Here is a 22,916-nt window from a genome sequence, read left to right as displayed (position 1 = left end):
TACTTTCTTCTCCTAAAAATGCATATTCCAATGTGTTGGGCAATGGTTTGAGCTCGAGTTTTGGTGGTGATTCTGATGATGGGATGAGTTTCTTCTCTAATAGTGCTAGTTGTTCAACTCTTGACTTCTATTTATTAGTGTCCATGGATGGTGCTGAGTCAAGTAGGGCGTTGACCTCCTCGACTGATCTGTCAATATCAAAATCCAAACAAAAGTGAGTTAAACATGTTTGTAAAGGATCATCACAAAGGTTTGAAAGAAAAGTGTCATCAACTATTGTTTCTATTAAATCCACATCAACAATTCCATCATCTGCATTGTGGGGTTGTTTGGCAATGTTGAAGATGTTCAGCTCCATAGTCATGCTGCCGAAGGACAACTGCATATTTCTAGTCCTGCATTGAATGTGAGCATCCGCAGTTGCCAAGAAAGGTTGGCCTAGAATAATGGGGATGTGCTTCCTTGAATCCTGTATTGGTTGAGTGTCAATTACAATGAAATCAACAAGAAAATAAAACTTGTCTACCTGGATAAGCACGTCCTCCATAATACCACGAGGTATTTTCGTGGACCGATCTGCAAGCTGTAACACCACTGGAGTTGGGTATAATTCTCCAAGTCCAAGTTTCAAAAATACTGAGTAAGGCAACCGATTTATACTAGCTCCTAAATCCAACAAAGCATTCTCAATTGTATGGTTCCCTATGCTACATGAGATAGTGGGGGAGCCTGGGTCTTTGCATTTTAGAGGAATTTTATGTTGGAGTATAGAACTAACGTTTTCTGTTAAAAATGTCTTCTTTTGAACATGAATGTTTCTCTTTTTAGTACAAAGGTCTTTAAGAAACTTGGCATAAGATGGAACTTGTTTAATAGCATCAAGTAAAAGGATGTTAACACTTACCTGTTTGAAGATTTCAAGAATCTCACCTGTGGATTTTCCCTTTTTCCTTTAGCTAACCTCTGAGGAAATGGAGCTTTGGGAACGTATTCTCGTGGGTTGGTTTCTTCTTTCTCATCCAGTGATGAGTCCTCAACATTCACAGGTACAATTTGATTTTCTTTTGTCATGAGCATCTCCACTTTGTTGTCTACTTCTTTTCCTTTTCGCAAGGTCATGACTACTTTGACCTCTCCATGTTGCTGTGGTGAACTGGTACTTGCTTCATGTACTCCTTTAAGATTAGGCACTGGTTGACTTGGAAACTTGCCTTTCTCAACAGTCATTGCCAAGGTCTGAACTGAAGAAGCAAGTTGTCCCACCATCTTCTCGAGGCTTGAAACTGATTGAGCTTGTGAGTTGAAGCCTGCTCTCAACTCATTTTGTAGTCCATCAATGGTGCGGTTCTGTTGCTCAATCGTGGAGTGAGTAACATTCTTAAAATTCTGGAATGCATCCTCCCATGGTCTGGGTTGAGAGTAGTTTTGGTTCTGGTTGTATGGTCTAAATGGGGGCTGAGAGGCTTGAGGAATTTGAGAAATTTGTTGCATTGGTGGAGCTGGAGCTGCTGGTCCATTCTGTTGGAATTCTTGAGACCATGAAAAATTGGGGTGGTCTCTCCATCCAGGGTTATATGTGTTGGAGTATGGGTTGTAATTTGATGGCTTTCTCATTACACCTATGACATTGACTTGATATGAGTATGAGTCATGGTCATGTGGTTCTGTTGATTTAGCAGTCGATAACGATGCTATTTGTCGAGCAAGACCTTCAACCATCTCCTTGACTTCTTTAATTTCTGAACTAGATTCGCCAATGTGAACCTTATTTACTCCCTTAATTCTTCTAGTATTCTTGAGTGATCGACTCCGTTGTTGGGAATTATCCGCTTGTCGCTGGAAGAATTCCCAAATCTCTGATGCACTTTTTGACATTAGCTCTCCTCCACTTGTTGCCATTAGCCATTCTTGCACATTCGGCAATAATCCCTCCAAAAAGTATTGGCATTGATGTCATTTCTCATACCCATGATGTGGACACTTCAAGAGTAGCCCATTGAATCGCTCCTATGTTTCGAAAAACTGCTCGTCTTCTCTCTGAGTAAACTCTGAGATTTCCCTGCGAATAGCATTGGTTTTATGCACTGGGAAATATTTATTCAAAAATTTTGTTACCATTTGTTCCCATGATGCAATGCTATTAGCAGGCAATGTATTAAGCCATGAACGAGCTCTATCTTTTACAGAAAATGGGAATAATATGAGTTTAACATCATCGTCTGAAAAATTCTCGTGTTTAAAAGTTTGACAAATAGCATGAAAATCATTCAGATGATTATATGAGTGCTCATTTTCTAAGCCATAGAATATGGGAAGACAATTTAGCACACTAGGTTTTAATTCAAAGCTCCTAGCAGCTACATTTGGGTATCTTATGCATGATGTGCTCAAATTAGCTAAAGGACTGAAGTAGTCCTTAAATGGCCTCTCCTATGGTTGCAAATCCATTTTATTTTTAATTTGTTTGTGTGTGCGAAGTGTTTTTTCTAGTTCAAGGTCTATAGGTTCAAGATTAGGTAATAATGACCTACGACCATGCATGCAAAACAAATAAAATGAAAATAAAGATGGGAACAAAACAAATAAAAATAAATAAGAGGGAGAAATTACGATACTAACCTTATTGTTCTATTAAAACATTTCTATAAAAATACACAAAAACAAATACGTGAAATAAATTAATAAGATAAACAAAAAAAATTACAAAGAAAAATAAATTGAAAATTAAATTACAGAATTTTAAAGAGGAGAAAAAGAAAAGAAATACTAACCTTTAAATATAGATTCACTTTTTTTTTAATAAAAAAAAATTACAAGAAAACAATTAAAAGAAATTATTCACAAAAATTAATTCTATGAATTAAAATTACTTACCTTCCCCGGCAACGGCACCAAAAACTTGTTGTGCAAATTTTAATGTACTCGCAAGCACACGAATCTATTGTAGAATAGATTAATGGAGACGAGTGTCGATCCCACGAGGAGGTGGATTTTAATTGTGTGTAGAATTAATTTTGTAAATGGGTGATTGGATTTGTGGTAGAAATAATTTGGAATATGCTAAAACTTAAATTAAAATGGCGATAATAAATTCTAAAATTGGAATTGAAATGTCGAGAATAAATTGAAGAGAATTCTATTGAAATGTCGTACCTGGATCCGTATCAACATGCATCATGGGCTAAATAATCCTTATTAATGCCAATTAAATCATGAGGGGGGAATCCACACCTCATGAACCACGCTCTAATCAATATAGTGCTAAGGGCTTATCGTGCCAAATAATAATAACCTTGTACTAGGGGGCCGGTGAAACCAAGGCGGTACTAGACAAAATTAGTATTATTTGTGGACGAGAAGTCAAAACATCCACAAAAATTGGAGGGGAAGAGAAAATAAATTTACCACATAAATCCCATAACACATGTTGAGACTTCACCTTCAACCCAAACTTGAAAGAAAATTAGCTACTCATAATTGAACTAAGGGCAAAATGAGAATTTATTAAAATACATAGAAAATACAAGATAGAGAAGGAATTACAGAACATGGAGTCCAAAAATAAATTCAGAGATATCAAATTAGGGGGGAGAGGCCCCCTTTTTATAGATACATGGAGTAAATCATGGCCATCAGATTAAAAACAGTTTGAACGCTCAGGATTGCGCCACGTCATCAGTCAACAGTACGCGGTTTGACCATGAGGGTGAACAGTAACACGGTTTGACCTGGCTTTGAACAGTAACGCGGTTTGACCCGGCTTTGAACAGTAACGCGGTTTGGTTGAAAATAATCCTGTGTAATGCATGTACCGTACGCGTAAGTTTTAGTCCACTAATATGCTGCCACGTCACCATCAACAGTTCATAAGAATTTTAGACCAACAGGACCGTACCCGGGTGTTGCGGGCCGGGTAATACCCGGCCCGGGTATGAAGCCGGGTCGGTCTTGGGCATCACTTGATAAACCTGGAACCCGGATTTTATTTAAAAAAATTATAAAATATATATTATTTTAAATATTTTATATTTATTTGACTTATTTATTATACATATATAAAGTTTTAAACACTTAAAGTTTATATTTTCATGTCAAATTTTATTGAAATAAATTTAAAACTTATAAAATTACCAAAAAATAAAAAATATATACACATAAAATATTAAAAAATATAAAATTCGGGTACCCGGATTAAAACCCGGCCCGGACCCGGACTCGGACCGGTTGCATTCGGGCAGGGTCCGGTCATGGCAATACCCGGACCCGGCCCGGGGTTTTGCCATCTCTACCTGGATGCATGCATGTTTGTATTAACTTTGTAGTTAAGAGTTTACAGTCTTTTAAGCTACTGCAGGTAAATTGTAAGTCGTTATCTTGCAAGGCAGCCTTTTTATCCATGACAGTTAATTAATAGATCATGCTCCAATATTAGATTGTTACATAGTTTAAAGGACTGTTGTCTTTTGACATCTTAAATAGTTAATTTTGTTAAATGAGTTATATTAATCACAAACTCTTTGCAGATAAATTTCAGTGCGGGTATCATTATTTTCTAAAGGTCAACTATATTAAAATTTAAACTATCCCATTAGAATTTAGATCGAAAATATCTGAAAATAATGTTAGATATTCCAATTTTTCTCCCAATTCAATAAATGATGTGGTTTGTATGTGTTAAAAGATTTTAAGAGCAAATTAAGTAATAATTGAGTCTTGTATATTGAAAAATATATTTTTGCTTATATTGATAATGAAACTATCATACATTATTTTCAACTCATAAAATCTCATTGAGGAGTTTTCAACTAGAACAATTGTAATAAGTAAATTTATTATCAATGAATATTATATTTATAATGTTATATATTGCTATCTAAATTTTTAGAAGTGTATTCTACTTTAAATAGGGTTTCAATTAGATGCATGCAGACACACTCTATAAGGAGCACGATTGTGCATGTGGCAAGTTCTCATTTGGAGTTTGTGGAGTCCACTACACAATTTCTCAAATGAGAACTTACGACACGCGTAGTCGCACATTCGAGTTATCTTTGATTTTAAATATGCCCTAACTCGATCAAATTCTTGGCTATGTCCTTGTCTAAGAATAAGTTATTTACATTTTTTCTATATTTATCAATTACTTTTATTTATTTTTCTTGTTCAATAATTTATTTCAGGTACGCAGAATGGAGGAAATGTGCACGAAGAAAAACAATCAGAAAATAAATAAAAACCGATTGGACATTATCGCGTGGATCAGGTTCACCACAACAATGACAGGCTTAACCAATCTAAATATATTAATGCTGCGTTTACTTTTTGGATTGGAGTGGGAATCCTTGGATTAGGAGTGTGGAGTGGGAGTGGGAATATGGTGTTTACTTAGACTAAATGAAAGTATGGGTTGTCAATCAGAATCCCAATTATTTGTTTACTTTGTCTTGGATTGGGAGTAAATTGTTTTAAATTACAATTTTATCATTATGTATAGAATTATAATTTGTAATTAAAAAATTAATAAAAAATATATTTGGAAAATAAAATAAATATTTTATTATATTTATAAATTAATAATAATTAATAATATTCTTAATTATGTAAATCATAATTTTTTATTAATTTAAATTTAAATTATGTGAAGAAAAATTATTAATAATAGCAACACAAATGAAATATTATTATTGATAATATAGTACAAAATTAATTTTTTTTAGAATAAAATATTTATTATTATTAAATAAATAATTAATTAATATTTATTAAAATTAATGTTTAATATTATTAATTTAAATATAATATTTATTTATTTTTATTTTATTAAATTTAATAAAATAAATATGATATAATTATTATTTTTAATAAATATGATATTATTTATTTTATTAAATATTATTTATTTATTTTAATTTTAATTATAAAGATAAAATGGAAAGAGGGGGGAGTGGATTCCCACTCCCACCTCCCCCCATGGGAGTGGGAATCCCACTCCCCACTCTAAAATTGAGTGGGACCCACGGATTCTCACTCCCACTCTCCCCTTTTTTAAGGTAAGTAAATACTGGAGTGGGAGGAATCCACACTCCATACTCCCACTCCAGCAAGTAAACATTACCTAAATAGTAGAGTAAATCTGTCCTTAAATTTTTATTTTTTAATTTGGTGGGTCCCATGATATTAATTTAAGGGTAATTTTTACTTTCCTCCCTTGAGTTTTGGACTTTTTGCACTTAGATGGCGAAGATTCGTTTATTAGTGAAAACCCCCCTACCGTCAGTTAATTTATAGTTGACTGTTAGTGGAAGTTAAAAACTCTAAAATGCCCCTGTTGGATTTGTACACATCTGAAACATTTGGCGCCAAGTTTATAACAACCATAATATTACTATTATACCCCTTAAATGGGTTATTTACAATTGAATTCAATAAATAAAAAGACAATTTTAACCCTAACAATAAATCATATAAACCAAAATACTACTTCAACATCATAATACACCACACTGCAATACCATAAAACAACATAAATAAATGATACATATATTAAAGAAAAAACTAAAATGTAATAAATACCAAATGCAAAGAATGTGACTATAATACCAATGTTCAAATCATCCTAAAACAAGTGAGAAGATAATCCATTAATTACACTACAACATTAAATAATATTTAAGGGTGTTTAGTATTATTTCTCAAAGTTAGTTTTCTATTTTCTACAAACAATCGTGAAAAAAATGATTTCCGAAACAAACATTTTATAAATGACTAAGTGCATTTGGATAAATTTTTTTTTTCTCGTCTTTTTAAATAAAAGTTGAAAATGTCTTTAACAGTTAATGGACTTGTAATGTGGTTTGATAACATATGCTAGTATAAGAGTATTACTACTTTAAAGTAAACAAATTTACTCTACAATTCTACAAATCTCATCAAAATCATGTCAATTAACAAGAAATCAAGCACCTACTCGACATTTTCCACTTAGAGTAGTATCAAAACGCTCCAAATTAGGACCAAAAAAAAAAAATATTGTAAGAGGCTAACCTTTTACCGGCTTCAACAAAGCGATTTGGATTCCTGGGGCATCGGCGAAATTCAGAGCGATACATAATGTAGGTCTTGTGCTTCTTATTTACTTTACACAAGTAATGGATACTGCTCTACAACAAAGAATATTTTATTGCCTTCTAAACAGAGCTCTTAATCGTGCTTGTTGAAACAGAAAAGGCCACAACCGTGCTTCACAAAAGAGAAAATGCCACTTTGAATTGTTTTACAAATTTTGCTTTATAAATTAAGACACAATTTTTTAAACTGATTTGACAACTCACTCATGTTAACCAAAAAGTGTAAAACTTTTGCTTGTCAAATGAGATTACCAAAGTGCCCACAACCAACTAACGGAGAACTAACGTTTGCAATTCATAGGGGGGTTTTTATTAATAAACGGATCTTCGCCATCTAAGTGCAAAAAGTCTAAAACTCAAGGGAGGAAAGTAAAAATTACCCATTAATTTAATAAAAGGAAAACTACTTTATTGGACAACATGTCAACCTTAACAACAATTAAGTAGATGAAAAAACAATTATGAAAAAGGACATATTAAACTTAAATTGAATTAGGTCAATTATATCACAGTTCAAATGTCAACACCATTTTCTTGGTTGCAGACAAGACACCCAAGTTTTAGTGTAATTTACTCTCGTTTGAGGAGAAGATGCTCATAGTGAATGAACTTGAAAATTTGTGAGAACAAACTATGCGTCTAACCATTTAGCCACTCGTCAGCCTTTTCCACAATAATATTCTAAATAAAGTTGAATCGGCTTATTGAAAATGTCAGCTTTTTAAAGGTAAAATAGGAACAGTACAAAAAAACTCTAAGGAATTAACTCTTGCATTGCTATCAGCATAAACAATTTAGAAGTTTTTGATTCAATTAATACAAGCTGAATTGTTCTATCTACAGATGTATATTGGGACAATAGAATCCAATGGTTATAAAATCATCAAGCAATGATTTTAGGACCAAGTGTCCTTGATATCTTATCTACACCATGCTCAATTGCTGTTTCACTCACCGCAATTTCTTGTTGCCCATTCCACGAGGATTGAGGTGCTGGGTTATCCTTCAAGATTGCGGGGTGAGAATTTCATCAAACACCTTGGGGAAATATTAAACACCTTCAGTCATTTTCTTCAACTATGAGAGAGTGGATGTCTGAAGAGTTCTGAGAAAATAGGCTAAGTGTGTCATGAATATATTATTGATTTCTTGCATTTTAATTACACGACACCTATTTTGTGACGTCTTCATTTGTGGTCATGCAAACTTGACATCAGGTCTACCAAACTTTATGTTGTTTTCTAGTACACGAATTTCAACGGTACAAATAAAAAAGTTTAAAAGCTGCATTAGTTCTAAAATTTTCTACAGAAAGAACAGAACAACATTAATTTGTTATTGATTCAAGAGCTTTCCCTGTAGTTTCCTTGCCTATTTCAGCATTTTTCCACGGAAATGTCATTGCTGATCGAAGAAATTGTCATTTCTCTAGTAACTTTAAACTATAATTAGGATGGCGCTGAGGCATAGCAGTGCACCAAATCTGGAACACTAAATTCCCAGTAAAAACATTTGGATCAGAGATTCTCACAACAGCAATGAAGCCTTCTAAAATTCCCCATGTAGCATTCTTAATTTTCTTCCATTTCATTTTTCTAAATTACTTTCATTTCCCTTCTTCCCATTGTGCTAATCTTGGAAGTGAAACTGATAAATTTGCTTTGCTTGCTTTCAAAAGCAAGGTTGTTGATGATCCCTTTGGAGCCTTGAGTACATGGAATGATTCTGTTGACTTTTGCCAGTGGCATGGTGTCACTTGTAGCCTTCGACATCGAAGAGTCGTTGCTCTGGATCTCCGGGCCCAAAATTTGACAGGTACAATCTCTCCTTTTATAGCCAACTTGACATTCCTTAGACTTATCAACCTTCAACAAAATAAATTCTATGGTAAAATCCCACCTGAAACTGGTCGCTTGTTTCGGCTACGATCCATCAGATTCAGTCTTAATATGTTGCAAGGAGAGATTCCTACAAATATTACTCATTGTTCAGAACTCAGGATTCTTGACTTAGTCACGAACAAGCTTGAAGGGAACATTCCTTCTGAATTGAGCAATTTGTTCAAGTTAGTAGGACTTGGACTTACTGGTAACAATTATACTGGGTCTATTCCTCAGTCACTTTCAAACCTCTCGTTTCTTCAACAGCTTTCTCTTTCAGAAAATCGCCTCAGTGGCAACATTCCTAGTGAGCTTGGCCTATTGAAGCAGCTAAACATGTTCCAAGTCTCTGCAAATTCCTTAACAGGTTCGATTCCCATCCAGCTATTTAATATCTCTTCAATGGATTACTTTGCTGTGACAGAAAACAAACTTGTCGGCGAAATTCCTCATTACGTTGGCTTCACACTTCCTAATATACGCGTGCTTCTATTGGGGAGTAACAGGTTTACGGGGGAAATACCTCCTTCAATTTCTAATGCAAGTAAGCTGGAAAAACTAGATTTTTCGGATAACTTAATGGCAGGTTCTATACCAGAAGATTTGGGAAAATTGAAGAATCTGATTAGGCTCAATTTTGCAAGAAATAACCTTGGAACTGGAAAGGGTAATGACCTTAGATTTCTAGATTCTTTGGTGAATTGTACCTTCTTAGAAGTAGTCAGCCTAAGCAGGAATAGTCTAAGTGGGGTATTGCCTAATTCCATTGCTAATTTCTCATCCCACCTTATCTATTTATACATGTCAGCAAATAGGATTTCTGGCACCATTCCAACAGGAGTTGGGAACTTGAAAAATTTGATCTTAATAGCCATGGAGGTGAATCTTCTTACAGGAAGCATTCCTACTTCTGTTGGATATCTTCTGAAATTACAAGTATTGTCCTTGTTTGGAAACAAAATTTCTGGAGAAATTCCTTCATCACTAGGGAATTTAATTTTCCTGACAGAAGTCGATTTACAGGGAAATTCCATACGAGGAAGCATACCTTCAGCTCTTGGAAATTGTTTGCAGCTGCAGAAATTAGATCTCTCAGATAACAATCTTTCTGGGGCTATACCCCGTGAAGTTATTGGTCTATCTTCATTTGTGTTGTTAGACTTGTCCCGCAATCATTTAAGTGGTCCTATACCTTTGGAAGTAGGCCGCCTGAAAGGTATTCAGCAGCTAGACTTATCGGAGAATAAGTTATCAGGTGAAATTCCAAGCTCACTTGCAAGTTGTGTTGGCCTGGAGTATCTGAACTTCAGTGATAATTCCTTTCAAGGGCCTATACATTCTGGTTTTAGTTCTTTAAAAGGTCTTCAAGACCTTGATCTTTCGCGGCACAACTTTTCCGGCAAAATCCCCATGTTTCTGAATACATTTCGCTTTCTGCAAAAGTTGAATCTGTCCTTCAACAATCTAGAGGGAGAGGTACCAAGTGAAGGTGTATTTAAGAATGGAAGAGCAGTTTCAATCATAGGAAACAATAAACTCTGTGGTGGAAGCCCAGAATTGCATTTGCATAGTTGCCGATCCAGGGGCTCGAGGAAATTGTGGCAACATTCCACTTTCAAGATAGTCATCTCGGCAGTTCTCTTGCCTTGTTTGCTCTCAACATGTTTCATAGTATTTGTATTTTATCAGCGGAGGAAAAGAAGAAGAAGAAGCAAGGCTTTAGTTAATTCTTCAATAGAGGATAAGTATTTGAAGATTTCTTACGCAGAGCTCCTAAAAGCAACAGAAGGATTCTCCTCTGCCAATTTGATAGGTATTGGGGGCTATGGTTACGTGTATAAAGGCATCCTTGGTACTGAAGAAACAAATGTTGCGGTGAAGGTGCTAGATCTTCAACAGAGGGGAGCTTCAAAAAGTTTCATAGCTGAATGTGAAGCCTTGAGGAGCATCCGGCATCGTAATCTTGTCAAAATAATTACTTCTTGTTCCAGTATAGATACCAGAGGCAATGAGTTCAAGGCTTTAGTTTACGAGTTCATGCCTAATGGGAGTCTAGAGAATTGGTTAAATCAAAAGGAAGACGAGCAAAATCAAAGGCCAAAGCTGAATTTGATGCAAAGGCTGAGCATAGCCATTGATGTGGCTAATGTATTGGAGTATCTTCATCACCATTGCCACACAAGCATTGTTCATTGTGATCTTAAGCCAAGCAATGTGTTACTTGACAATGAAATGGTTGCTCATGTCGGTGATTTTGGGTTATCAAGGCTCCTACATGACAACTCTCCGTATCAAACTAGCACAAGCAGAGTAAGAGGATCTATTGGTTATGTTGCTCCAGGTACTAGTTCATAACATCATTTTTCATTAATTTTATATCATTTTAATCCTTTCTTATGGTGACAATTGTCCCATACTAATGAATAATTCTTAAATCATAGAATATGGAGCATTGGGTGAGGTTTCAACACATGGAGATGTGTACAGTTTTGGCATCCTACTGCTGGAAATGTTCACCGGAAAGAGACCTACCGATGAAATGTTTGAAGAAGGCCTTAGTCTTCACAAGTATGCAAAGATGGGTCTTCCAGATCAAGTAGCTGAAATTATCGACCCGGCAATTCTTGAAGAAGCACTTGAAATTCAAGCTGACATTGTCACGGAATTGCAACCAAACTTGAGAGCTAAATTTCATGAGATTCAAGTGTCAATACTGAGGGTTGGAATCCTGTGCTCAGAAGAATTGCCGCGTGATAGAATGAAGATCCAAGATGCCATCATGGAACTGCAAGAAGCCCAAAAAATGATACAAGCAATCAAATTATAACGCAAGTTCCATAATAGTTGTGATATGTATATGGCTATCAAATTTTGTCAAAGTCCTTGATCGAATTCTTAAAACAAAAGCTAGTTCACATGTATAAACTTACTATTTTTTGTCCTTAAGTTGACCTTGAATAACATTCGTTCACTTCCAAGAGAGATTTGATCTGTGTTGCCATAACTTACCGCATGACACTTGCAAAAGTACTCAACTAGCAACTATTCCACTGTTGATGCAAAAATTAAATCATAATGCAGTAGAATTGCAATAAAATCCCTTAAATTTCAGATAAATTGCAACTTGCAGGGCAGGCTTTTGTCCGTGACGACCGTGAGAATTAACAAGTAAATCATAAATTAACTCCATTAAATTATATGCTCAAATAATTGATGTTTTGCCGTTGAATCCTTGACATGAAACTGATAAGTGACGAAAATGGCAATGTAATTTTATTTTGTGAAAGAGTTATCTATCCTAGGCCCCCGTATTTAAAACACATACAACCCTCAAACAACGAAATACTACTCTTAATATTTGGCAGATTCTAATTCCTCGAGCCTACCGCCCCAGCACATATTGAATTCGACTGGCCGACCCTCACAAGTCTTTTTTTTTTTTCTTTCAAAATCAAATCTAATTTGAAATAGGTCAATGATATGGTAGTTCAAATATTTAAACTATTTTCTTGATTACACCTGATTTTATGTGAAATATACTCTACTCAAAGAGAAAGTACTTATGGTGAATGAACCTCAAAATTCGTGAGAGCAAAGTATGTGCTCATTTGGCCAACTCATTTCACAAAATAAAAACATGTGAGTTTAATCAAAATATGTTTGGTCCTTAAGTGTAATTTTACGAGAGGCTAAAGTTGCAAATGTCCAAAAGGAATTAAGGAGGATTTTAAAGGGGTGCCAATAGTAGTCCAACTCTACTATAATCTTTAATAAAACTTATTATTACTTTTCAAATAATAGGATCCCAATTCCCACAGTCAATTTTCTATTGAGCTTTGACTATCGGCATCCCTTCATCAATCTGATAAAACCCTTCATCTTGCAATGTTTTGAACACCATTCTCAAGCAATAAATAAAAAACTTGGGCCTTTGGAGGCGGATCCCACGGGGCGAAAACAGAGCAGAGCAGGGCTTTTCCACAAAAGGCCAAACCCGGTTTATTTATTAATATCCCTTTAGCGGCACAACAGCTAAGAATGGCAAAATTACCTTCTACCCTACAAATCCGCTAAAATCAATCCGTAAAAATTCACTCATTGTGGGCAATTTTTTAGATTGAAGGCAGGCTTCATATTTCAAGTTAAAACTCGCTGTGGATTACATGTGCATTTGGTATTGAGAGGAAAATCCATCGGATACCCAACTTGCATTCTTTATTTTAATTATTTATGTTTTTAATTTTAATCATAAATATATGTTAGCTAAAGTTCTTAACAAAGTGTGGATTGGTGTCCTCATTAGATAATGATATATATTAAGATAAATATACTAAGTTTTTAATAAGTACAGATTTTTCAATTTTCAAGTTTAATATTATTGATATTTTATTTTAATTTGATTGATTTTGTTTGTTTTGCTTTAATGACTTGAACCCAATGATTGCTTACTAAAGTTGAATTTTTATTTGTTTAATTTACTATTAACGTAGCTATAATACAAAATTTACCTATTAATATTCTTGACAATACTTGTATATTGATTAAAATATAGAGCAACGCATACGTATTAGTAATGATGCTTTGCCTATAACAGAAATATTTTGTGTTAGATTAATATATTTTGTGTCTATTTTTTAATGTTGAAATTTTAATTTCTTATTTACATTAATAAAATCTAGAATTTAGTATTGTATATAGGTTTTAGACAATTATTACAAATTTATAGTTTGAATTATATAGTTTAAGTTTTTATGTATTACTAAAAGTATTTCTCTAACATTTGTGATTTTAAATAAGGCTCCATAAGAGAGTGATTCTGCTCGGTCGTAATTCGTGGCTCAACATAATGAAGGACCGCAGCACATGAGCCACGTTCTGAGGAGAAGATATGAGTGAAATACTTGTGAATGATTTCGCTGATGTCTTCCGGAGTAGTGCACCACTGCCCCTGGGCATTCCGAAGCTTCTCAATCGTATTTTGCTTCTTTCGAGCTGAGGCCATAGCATGGAAGTATCTTGAGTTCATGTCACCTTTTTTAAGCCATATAGATTTTGCCCTCTGTTTCCAAAAGATTTCGTGGCTGTGCAAAAGCTCGTTGTAGCGCTTCCTAGCTTCAGAGAAACTATCCACACTTGCCGAATCGCGATTGCCCCGAAGCAAAGCCATCTTCCTTTTGCAATCCAACATGCGAGCTTGAAAATCTTGGGTGAGATGCTTGCCCCAATGAAGCAGAGCAGTGCCACATGAAGCAAGTCTATTTTGAATAGGCACTCCTAAAGTCGAAGCCCAACTAACCTTCACAACATCACAACAATCGGGCTCGCGCAGCCAACTATTCTCAAAACGAAACTTCTTAGTTCTCGGGGATCTCACCATCGGAACAGGCTCAAGGAAAATAGGGAGGTGGTCCGAGCAGGAAGCTTCCACACTGGTTACCTTCGCTGTCGAGAAGAGATGAATCCAAGAACTAAAGGCAAGGCCTCGATCCAACCGCTCCTCAACCCAATCTTCGCAGCCCCGGGATCGCTCCCAAGTGAATTGGTAACCCCTCATGCCCAAATCGAAGAGACCCGCATCGGAAATTGCTTCTTGAAACCCATGTAATTTCCACTGCGGATGCTTATGCTTCCCACGTTTTTCGCTAGAATGGAGAAGGTCATTAAAATCGCCCAAACAAATCCAAGGAAGAGAGGAAGTCATAGCCAGAGACCGTAGCAACCTCCAAGAATCATGACAACGGATAGATTCGGGAAAGCCATAGTAACCCGTGATACGCCACTGTCTCCCCTCTGAATCCCTAACAGCCACATCAATGAAAGTTTTCCCAAACTTGAGCAATTGAACCATGAAGTTGGGCTTCCAAAATAAAGCAAGCCCACCACTCTGACCAACCTTATCTACCACAAACAAGCCGACATAACCAAGCTGAATTTTGAGCTTCTCTAATTTATCTCTACGGCACAAAGTTTCCATCAAAAAAAGAAAATCAGGCTTATACTACTTGGCCAGATTAACAAGAACTTGAACTGTTCGTGGGTGGCCTAAACCACGACAGTTCCAACTGAAGCAACTCATTTGGTTCGGTGGGCCTGATTTGCAGGTCCCACCGCTGGTCCGTTTTTTGGCACATCCGAGATTTCCATTATGGGAATTGTAACCAACTCTTCGTGACCCACTATTGGAAGCGGCCCATTACTTGATCTTCTGCGCTTAGCATCTGAAATGATGAGTTGAGAATCGTAATTACCGTCATTGGCCTTGACTATGGCCATGCCACTTGCAGGATCCCCCGAATTCTGGCCATTACTTTCCATTTGACTCCAACCTCTGACAAGAGTGGGGGGTTCTGCAAAAGTAGGCACATTCCCACCCACCTGCTCTTTCCCACGAGATTTGTTCCCAGTCTTCGCGGATATTGTGGCCCTAATCTCACCTACTACCTTTTCACACCCTGAGTTGGAGTAGTTGTCAAGATTTCCTTCCTCCTTTTCTGGAGGTGCTGTCCTCAGCCACCGGTCACCGAAATTCAGCAAACCACGTCTAGATGCCGCTTTCAGCCATATGCCATAGGGTCTAGGAGCATTAACATCCACCCCGTCGTACAAGGAAGGGTAGTTGCGATCAGTATGGCCAAGAAGCCCACATATGAAGCAGAATACATTGAGACGTTCGTATTTAAAATCCACCCAAAACTATTCCCCTCCCGTTCGTTTCAGTCGCATTCGTCTCTTAAGAGGCTTCCTTACATCGAGAGTTACCCTCAGCCGCATATAATTCCGCCAAACTCCTTAAAGGTTATTTTCATCCGACTCCAGAAACAAACCAATATAGTTGCCTATACTTTGCAAGATCTTTTCGGATTGGAAGCCAAGGGGCAGATTATACACTTGGATCCAAAAATTCGTATGAAACAAAGGGACATTTTATGGTTGCTCCTCAGCACCTAGTCGATGGACAAGGAGAATGTGTTGATCAAATGTCCATGGTCCCGAATCGAGAATCCTCCTTACGTCAATTTCATGAAAGAATTAGAACAAGAACAGAGTAGGAGATAGAGCTTTGATACAAACACCCTTCCCCGGTCTCCATAATGCCGCCATAGTATTCTTCATAGCAGCAAAGTTGACCACCTTATCAGTTAAAAAACGCCCCACTAGGCAATAACGAAAGTCGTTATTTATGCTCTCTTGATTTTCATCCACCTCTGTAACCACCTCGAGACCACCCTCTTCCTCTTCATCTAGTTGCAACCGTGCACATTCATTCTGTAAGTCAAACGCTCCTTGGTTGCTTGGACCAGCCATAGGGAATTGAGGGAGCTAGATCAAGGAAAAGAAGGCAAAGCAGACCAGCTAAGAACACTAGAACTTGTTAGTGAGACAAGACGAAGCTAACTTGCCAAGAGACAAGCACATATTTGAATACAATATCTGGTTAGGTAATTTTTGGTCTATTGTTGGTGATGAAGTCTCTGCTGCGTGTCTAAGCTATATTAGTCATTATGAGTTTCCTGCTAACTTGAATGAGACCACTGTGATCTTAATCCCTAAAACTCCCAACCCTGAAAGCATAACTGACTTTCGGCCCATAGCATTATGTAACGTCCTTTACAAAATTATTGCTAAGATGTTGGCTAATCGCCTAAAGTTGATCTTGGGGTCTATCATTTCGGATTCTCAGAGTGCTTTTATTCCGGGTCGTACTATTATTGATAATATTATGATTTCAGCCGAGCTTATGCATTATCTTAAGCGGAAAAGACAAGGTAAAGAAGGGGCAGCTGCTTTTAAGATTGATATGGCCAAAGCCTATGATATAATCGAGTGGGGTTTCCTTTCCGCTATTATGCTCAAGATGGGCTTTACTCCAGCTTTTGTTGATCTGATTATGCTCTGTGTTTCCACTGTAACCTACAAGTTCCCTCGTGATGGAGTGGAATTAAGCCCTATTGTCCCTAGCCGTGGTCTTCGGCAAGGTGACCCTTTTATCTCCATACCTCTTTATTATCTGTGCTGAAGGTTTAAGCTTGCTCATTAACCATTACGAAAGTGCAGGGCTGTTGCATGGGGTTCGGATTGCTAGGGGTGCTCCATCCCTCACTCATATTTTCTTTACTGACGATTGCTTCCTTTTCTTCAAAGTTATTCCTCAAGAGGCTTAAGTGTTGAAGACTATATTATCTTAATATGGGGCTGCCTCGGGTCAGAGGGTTAACTACAATAAATCTTCCATCTCTTTTAGTGCAAATGTTCACCATGAGGTTGCTCACTCAATTTGTAGCCTCCTTGGGGCTCAGGGCACTGTCAACCATGGCTCTTACTTAGGTATTCCATCTTTCATTGGTAGAAGCAAGTCAGCAGCCCTTAGCTATATCCGAGATAGAGTGTGGAAGCGCCTGCAAGGCTGGAATCAAAAGCTGTTATCTAGAGCGGGAATAGAGATTTTGCTTAAGATAATAGCTCAAGCAATGCCCAACTACGCCATGAATATTTACCTCCTCCCCTTGGAGCTTTGTAGAGAGCTTGAAAGAATGATGAATTCCTTTTGGTAGGGTAAAAAAGGGAATGGCAGTGGGAGTATTACATGGATGAAATGGGATAGGCTTTGTAAGCCGAAGACTCATGGGGGCATCGGGTTTAAAAGATTGCATTTGTTTAATGTTGCAATGCTCGGAAAGCAAGGGTGGCGTCTCCTTACCAACCCCAATACCCTTGTGGCTCGTCTATTCAAGGCGAGATATTACCCGAACACTTCTTTTGCTGAAGCCCAGCTGGGGAGCAATCCTAGTTATGTTTGGAGATCAATTTTGGCTGCTCAGCCGGCTATTCGTCAAGGTAGTCGCATTTAAATTGGAGGGGGCCAGCAGACTTCTATTGGTAGTGCCCCTTGGTTGCCTAACAATGACAGCGGCTTCACTACTTCTAATCTTCCAGCAAGCATCAGTTCTGCAACGGTTGACAGTCTCATGGTCCCTAACCAACGTCGTTGGGACTTTGATGTTGTCGATGATATCTTCAACACTAGAGATCGAGACCTAATTCGTCGGATCCCTCTTAGCTTAAGGGTTGACAAGGATAATTGGTTCTGGCTGCCTGATTCCAAAGGGCTTTACTCTGTTCGTAGTTGCTATAGAATGCTTGATACATTGCATCCTCCCCCTAACAGCAGTGCTTGGCGAAAACTCTAGCTTCTTCCTGTTCCTACAAAAGTCAAGAACTTCCTTTGGCGAGCTTTGACAAATGTCCTTCCAACAGCCGACAATCTCTTGCAGCGCCGGGTAGAGGTACAAGCTTCCTGCCCCATCTGTCACACTTCTTCTGAAACTGTTTTTCATGTCTTGGTCACTTGCCCTTTTGCTAAAGCTTGTTGGATATCCTCTGTTTTGGGCTTCAATGGGAGTTGTGTGAGCTTTGTTCATTGGCTGGAGGACTTATTTTCTTGCCGTAATATTGATGATTGTAGCCTATCTGCCATGGTCTGCTGGGGTTTATGGTTGAATATGAATAACAAAGTGTGGAATGATGTTAACGGGAGGGTCCAAAAAGTGGTGAATTCTGCTGGGCAGAATCTGTTCCTGTGGCAGCAAGCTCGCAAGAGTGTCTGTGTCCCCCCATCTTTGGACTCAGCTGCTCATGGTTCTATTCGCTGGCTTAAACCTAGTATAGGGTGGGTCAAATGCAATGTTGATGCAGCCATTGATAACTCAAGAGGCTTGATTAGTTTTGGGGCTGTTATCCGTTCAGCTGGAGGTGACTTTATTGCGGCAAAGAGTGACATCTTCCATGGTAGTTTTGAAGCTTGTGTGGCTGAAGCTTTTGGTGTAAAGGAAGCTCTCAGCTGGCTCAAGGAATTTGCTTTCCATTTTGTTATCTTAGAGATGGACAGCCTTCAAGTCTTTAATGCTTTAAACGATAAGGTTGTTTATCCTAATGGTTTTGGGTCTATTATTGCTGATTGTAGAGCTTTGGCTCAATCTCTAGGAGAAGTGGCTTTCTCTTTTGTTCATCGATCTGCGAACTCCGCTGCCCATACTGTTGCTCGGGTGGGGCGTTCTATGTCAGGTTTGGGTGAGTGGAGTCTTGTTCCCCCACCCTGGTTAATTGATGCTTTATCTCTTTAATGTAATCCATGCTTTCTTCAAAAAAAAAAAGAAAATTCACAAAAAAATCATTGTAGATTGTTGGTGGGTTTGATAATTGTTAAAACCCACAGCGAGGTTGCGAGCGAGATTAGTAATTTAAATTTTGTGTGTGTACGGGCTTAATAATGCAAACTTGTAGTAGGTGGTACCCATAGTCATCACTAACGTCAACATTTAGATCACTGGTTTATTTGTTTTCTTCAAATAGCTTGTTTTACATCGATGATGGCGGAAGTTGGTGTGAAGGACGGCAAGGCGGCAGAAGTTGACACAAACTGGATTTTTGTTATTTGGATGCCCACTCGAATGTGCATTTTGCTTAATGTTAGGGCTTAATTTGTTTATCTGGTTCTTGCAGTGTAGCTCGGAAGCTGCTGCTGCCAAAATTGGTTGAGCACTTGTTGGTGGTAGACTGCTGGAAAGTTAGAATTTTGAGAAGCTGTTTTCTTGCTCATCATACATATGCATCATTTTATTACTACTCTATTCTTGAATAAATTGTATTGCCTCAGCCTGGGAAAATATTGATATGGATTATAAGTATCCCTCATTCCTCTTTTTCCATCTCTCATCAGCATCTCTGTGCTGCTGTTTTCGTTGAAATTAGGAAAGTCAGCAGTAAGTATATGGTTCTATTAGATCACAGCCCAGGCACAACGATACAATTATCAGGGGCGTGCTCTACCACTGAGCTAATAGCCCGTCGTGCGGGCCTCCCGTTAGAGCCCCACTATGCCAAAAGCGAGAGAAACTCCCCTCTCTTTCCTTTTTACACCTTTTTATAGTTTATTTATAAGTTGGTGAATTAATTTGAAAAAAAAAGAAGTGAAAAAATTATTGGTGAGTCATGAATGCTAACATTTAGCTTGTCTAAGTAAAGGCATTGTATGTTCATCCACTCCAAACCTAGCACAAATGAATGAACACAATGTTTTGAATTTATGATTGATAAAATTTTTATTAGATGGTTCATAATTAAATTTGAGAGCCAAAGTCAGGAGAAAACAGAGTTGGAATCCTGTGCTCAGCGGAATTGCCTAGTGACAGAATGAAGAACAAAGATGCTATCATGGAATATTTGCAAGAAGCACAAAAGTGACACAAGCAATCAAGTCCCATAATAATGGCTACATGGCCAGCATTGTCAAAGTCCTTGGTGAAGATTCTGTAAACAATGTATGAACTCCTATATTTGTGGCTTTTTTTTTTTTAAATTAACTTTTGAAAAACATTGTTTTTCACTTCTAATAGTGGTGATGACTTTATAGATATTCATATTAATTTGGAATATATTTGATTGGTTCTAGAAGGGCTGTAAACTTTTATCTGTGTTGCCTTATCTTACAGCATAACACTTGCAAAAGTACTCAACTGGCGATTATTCCACAATTAATGCACAATTTAAATCCTAATTCCATAGAATTGTAATATAATCCCTTAACATCATGCCCATGCATTAAGCTTTAACATTAGCCTATCTTTTAGTCATATTATATTAGCCTTCGATTTATCTACTGGGATGATAACTTTTAGGTCCTGACCTTTTATGTTTCCCGAAATAAGGGCATACTTTTTTTCATTTATATCAAACAGGTCGCTGACCCCATCAGAATCCCTATTGAAATGACCAAATTAACCTTGTAACAACGATTTTGAACGAGTAGAATGAAGTATGAGAGCTCTAACATTAAAATGTAATTCAGTCATTTCAAATAAGTGCTAAGGAATTATTTGAAATAAATAGACAAATTACGTCCTTACTTGAGAAATTGTATGCGAGATAGGGACTTGGATGCATGTATGTTTGTATTAACTTTGTAGTTAAGAGTTTACAGTCTTTTAAGCTACTGCAGGTAAATTGTAAATTGTTATCTTGCAAGGCAGTCTTTTTATCCGTGACAATTAATTAATAGATCATACTCCAATATTAGATTATTACATAGTTTAAAGGATTGTTGTCTTTTGACATCCTAAATAATTAATTTTTTCAACTGAGTTTTATTAATCACAAACTCTTTGTAGATAAATTTTAGTGTGGGTATCATTATTTTCTAAAGGTCAACTGTATTAAAATTTAAACTATCCCATTAGAATTTAGATCGAAAATATATGAAAATAATGTTAGATATTCTAATTTTTCTCCGAATTCAATAAATGATGTGGTGTGTATGTGTTATATATAGTGTGAATGATAATCTTTTACAAATTCGAAGTAAATTTTTTTACGCATTTCATCATTCATATGATTGTGACTTCACTTCTACAGAAATTTTGGAATTGAAAATTGAGATGTCAAACCTTGCTCAATTTTCAATTGTTTTACAATGAGTTTTTATTTTTAAAATGTGGATGTTTGCATTAAAAGGAAAATATTTTATTAGAAAGTATTTCTGATTACATAATTCTTTTTTTAACAATTAAAAAAGTATTTTTTTTTAACCATTAAAACATGTTATTTAAAAAAAACCATTAAAACATCTCATTTGGAACCAAGTGGCAATTGTTTGTGCTAAATCTCTAATCTAGTTGACATAAAACGGAAGCAAAGATAAACAACGCCATATTCTCAAAGAGAAAAATTTTATAATAATAATCAATCATCCCGTAGCTAGAGTTTTAACACTCTTTATTGCGAACATATTCCAATGGGTCCATTCAATTGCCAAAATAGAATAAATAAAACATAACACTTAGATCTTTTTTTTTTTAAAGCAAAAAATATAAAATCTCAAAAATAGAAAAAAAAAAATCAATAGCGATTTGATGTCCAAAATGAAGGAAATTTGTGATAATTTACTGTCTCATAAAAATAAGATGATGTTCTCTTTTTGTCGAAAGCTTCGAAGGATAAATTGCAGGCCTACATCTCCACGTGCGGACCTCAAAGCTGATGTCCTGCTGATGTAGTGGCCGATGATGTTACATGACAAGGACGAACTATTTGTTTGAAGATTCCATCTTATCATGTCAAGCTTTCAAGTGGGCTATTAAAATACGGCTAATAATAATAACAACAAAACTAAGGAGTAATGACATTTAACATTCTTAATTTATTTCATTAATTGTTTCATTATTTATTCTAGTTCTAAGAATCTAACATAATTAAAAGTAAATATTTTTCTTCTCCCTCAAATTTTCAATAAATTAATTTTTTATCTTTCAAATTTCTTTCAATTTTTTAATTGATTCACAATTTAAATCAAATATTAATTACCAATCAAATTCTAAATTAAAATAAAATAAAATCGTAGATTATCATATCAAATCAAAAGCATTACTATTAATAACAATAAAATCCATTACTTGTTCATAAAATTTTAACAAAACCAAAATTAAAACTGATCATATGTGTGATTTATAGTGTGAATGATAATTTTTTTACAAATTTTAAGTGAACTCTTTACACATTTCATCGTGATATGAATCTGACACCACTTAGACAGAAATTTTGGAATTAAATATTGAAATGTCTAATATTACTCAATTTTCAGATGTCTTTCATTAAGTTTGTAATTTTTTTGTCAAAAAACAAAGTTTGTATTTTTAGATGTGAATGTCTTACTAAAGAATAAATATTTTACTAGATAATATTTCTCATTTAACAATTCTTTTTTTTTATTGTTGAAAAAAAAGTTCATCTGTACGCACTAAAGATCTTATTCCCCCCCCCCCCCCCCCAAAAAAGAACATATCATTTAAACCCGATTGAAAATTGGTAAGCAAAATGCGAATCTAGGTGGACACAAAATGGGAGTAAAAATAAACCA

At 36.2% G+C, this 22,916-nt stretch overlaps 1 protein-coding gene and 1 non-coding gene across 2 annotated transcripts; both read left to right on the top strand.

The window, feature by feature from the left end:
* The first annotated feature begins 1,963 nt into the window (after window positions 1–1,963).
* LOC112097517 lies at window positions 1,964–2,067 on the top strand. Its single transcript, XR_002905049.1, has one exon. It is a non-coding gene; the product is annotated as a small nucleolar RNA R71 (small nucleolar RNA).
* Window positions 2,068–9,076: 7,009 nt separating this feature from the next.
* LOC18039741 (probable LRR receptor-like serine/threonine-protein kinase At3g47570) lies at window positions 9,077–11,834 on the top strand. The gene is made up of 2 exons (XM_024182583.1): window positions 9,077–11,348; window positions 11,449–11,834. The coding sequence occupies exons 1-2, from the start codon at window positions 9,077–9,079 to the stop codon at window positions 11,832–11,834; spliced, it is 2,658 nt and encodes an 885-aa protein (XP_024038351.1).
* The last annotated feature ends 11,082 nt before the right edge of the window (window positions 11,835–22,916 follow it).

The sequence above is a fragment of the Citrus clementina genome, unplaced genomic scaffold (assembly GCF_000493195.1).
Source record: "Citrus clementina cultivar Clemenules unplaced genomic scaffold, Citrus_clementina_v1.0 scaffold_6, whole genome shotgun sequence".
Lineage (NCBI taxonomy): Eukaryota > Viridiplantae > Streptophyta > Magnoliopsida > Sapindales > Rutaceae > Citrus > Citrus x clementina.
Note: the sequence above shows the minus strand (reverse complement) of the source record. Positions and strands in the feature narration are given on the sequence as shown.

Excerpts from the sequence above, each read along its gene's own strand:
- LOC18039741 (XM_024182583.1), top strand. The coding sequence starts at position 9,077 with ATGTTGCAAGGAGAGATTCCTACAAATATTACTCATTGTTCAGAACTC. Across the intron at positions 11,349-11,448 it reads TATTGGTTATGTTGCTCCAG|AATATGGAGCATTGGGTGAG; the intron begins GTACTAGTTCAT and ends CTTAAATCATAG.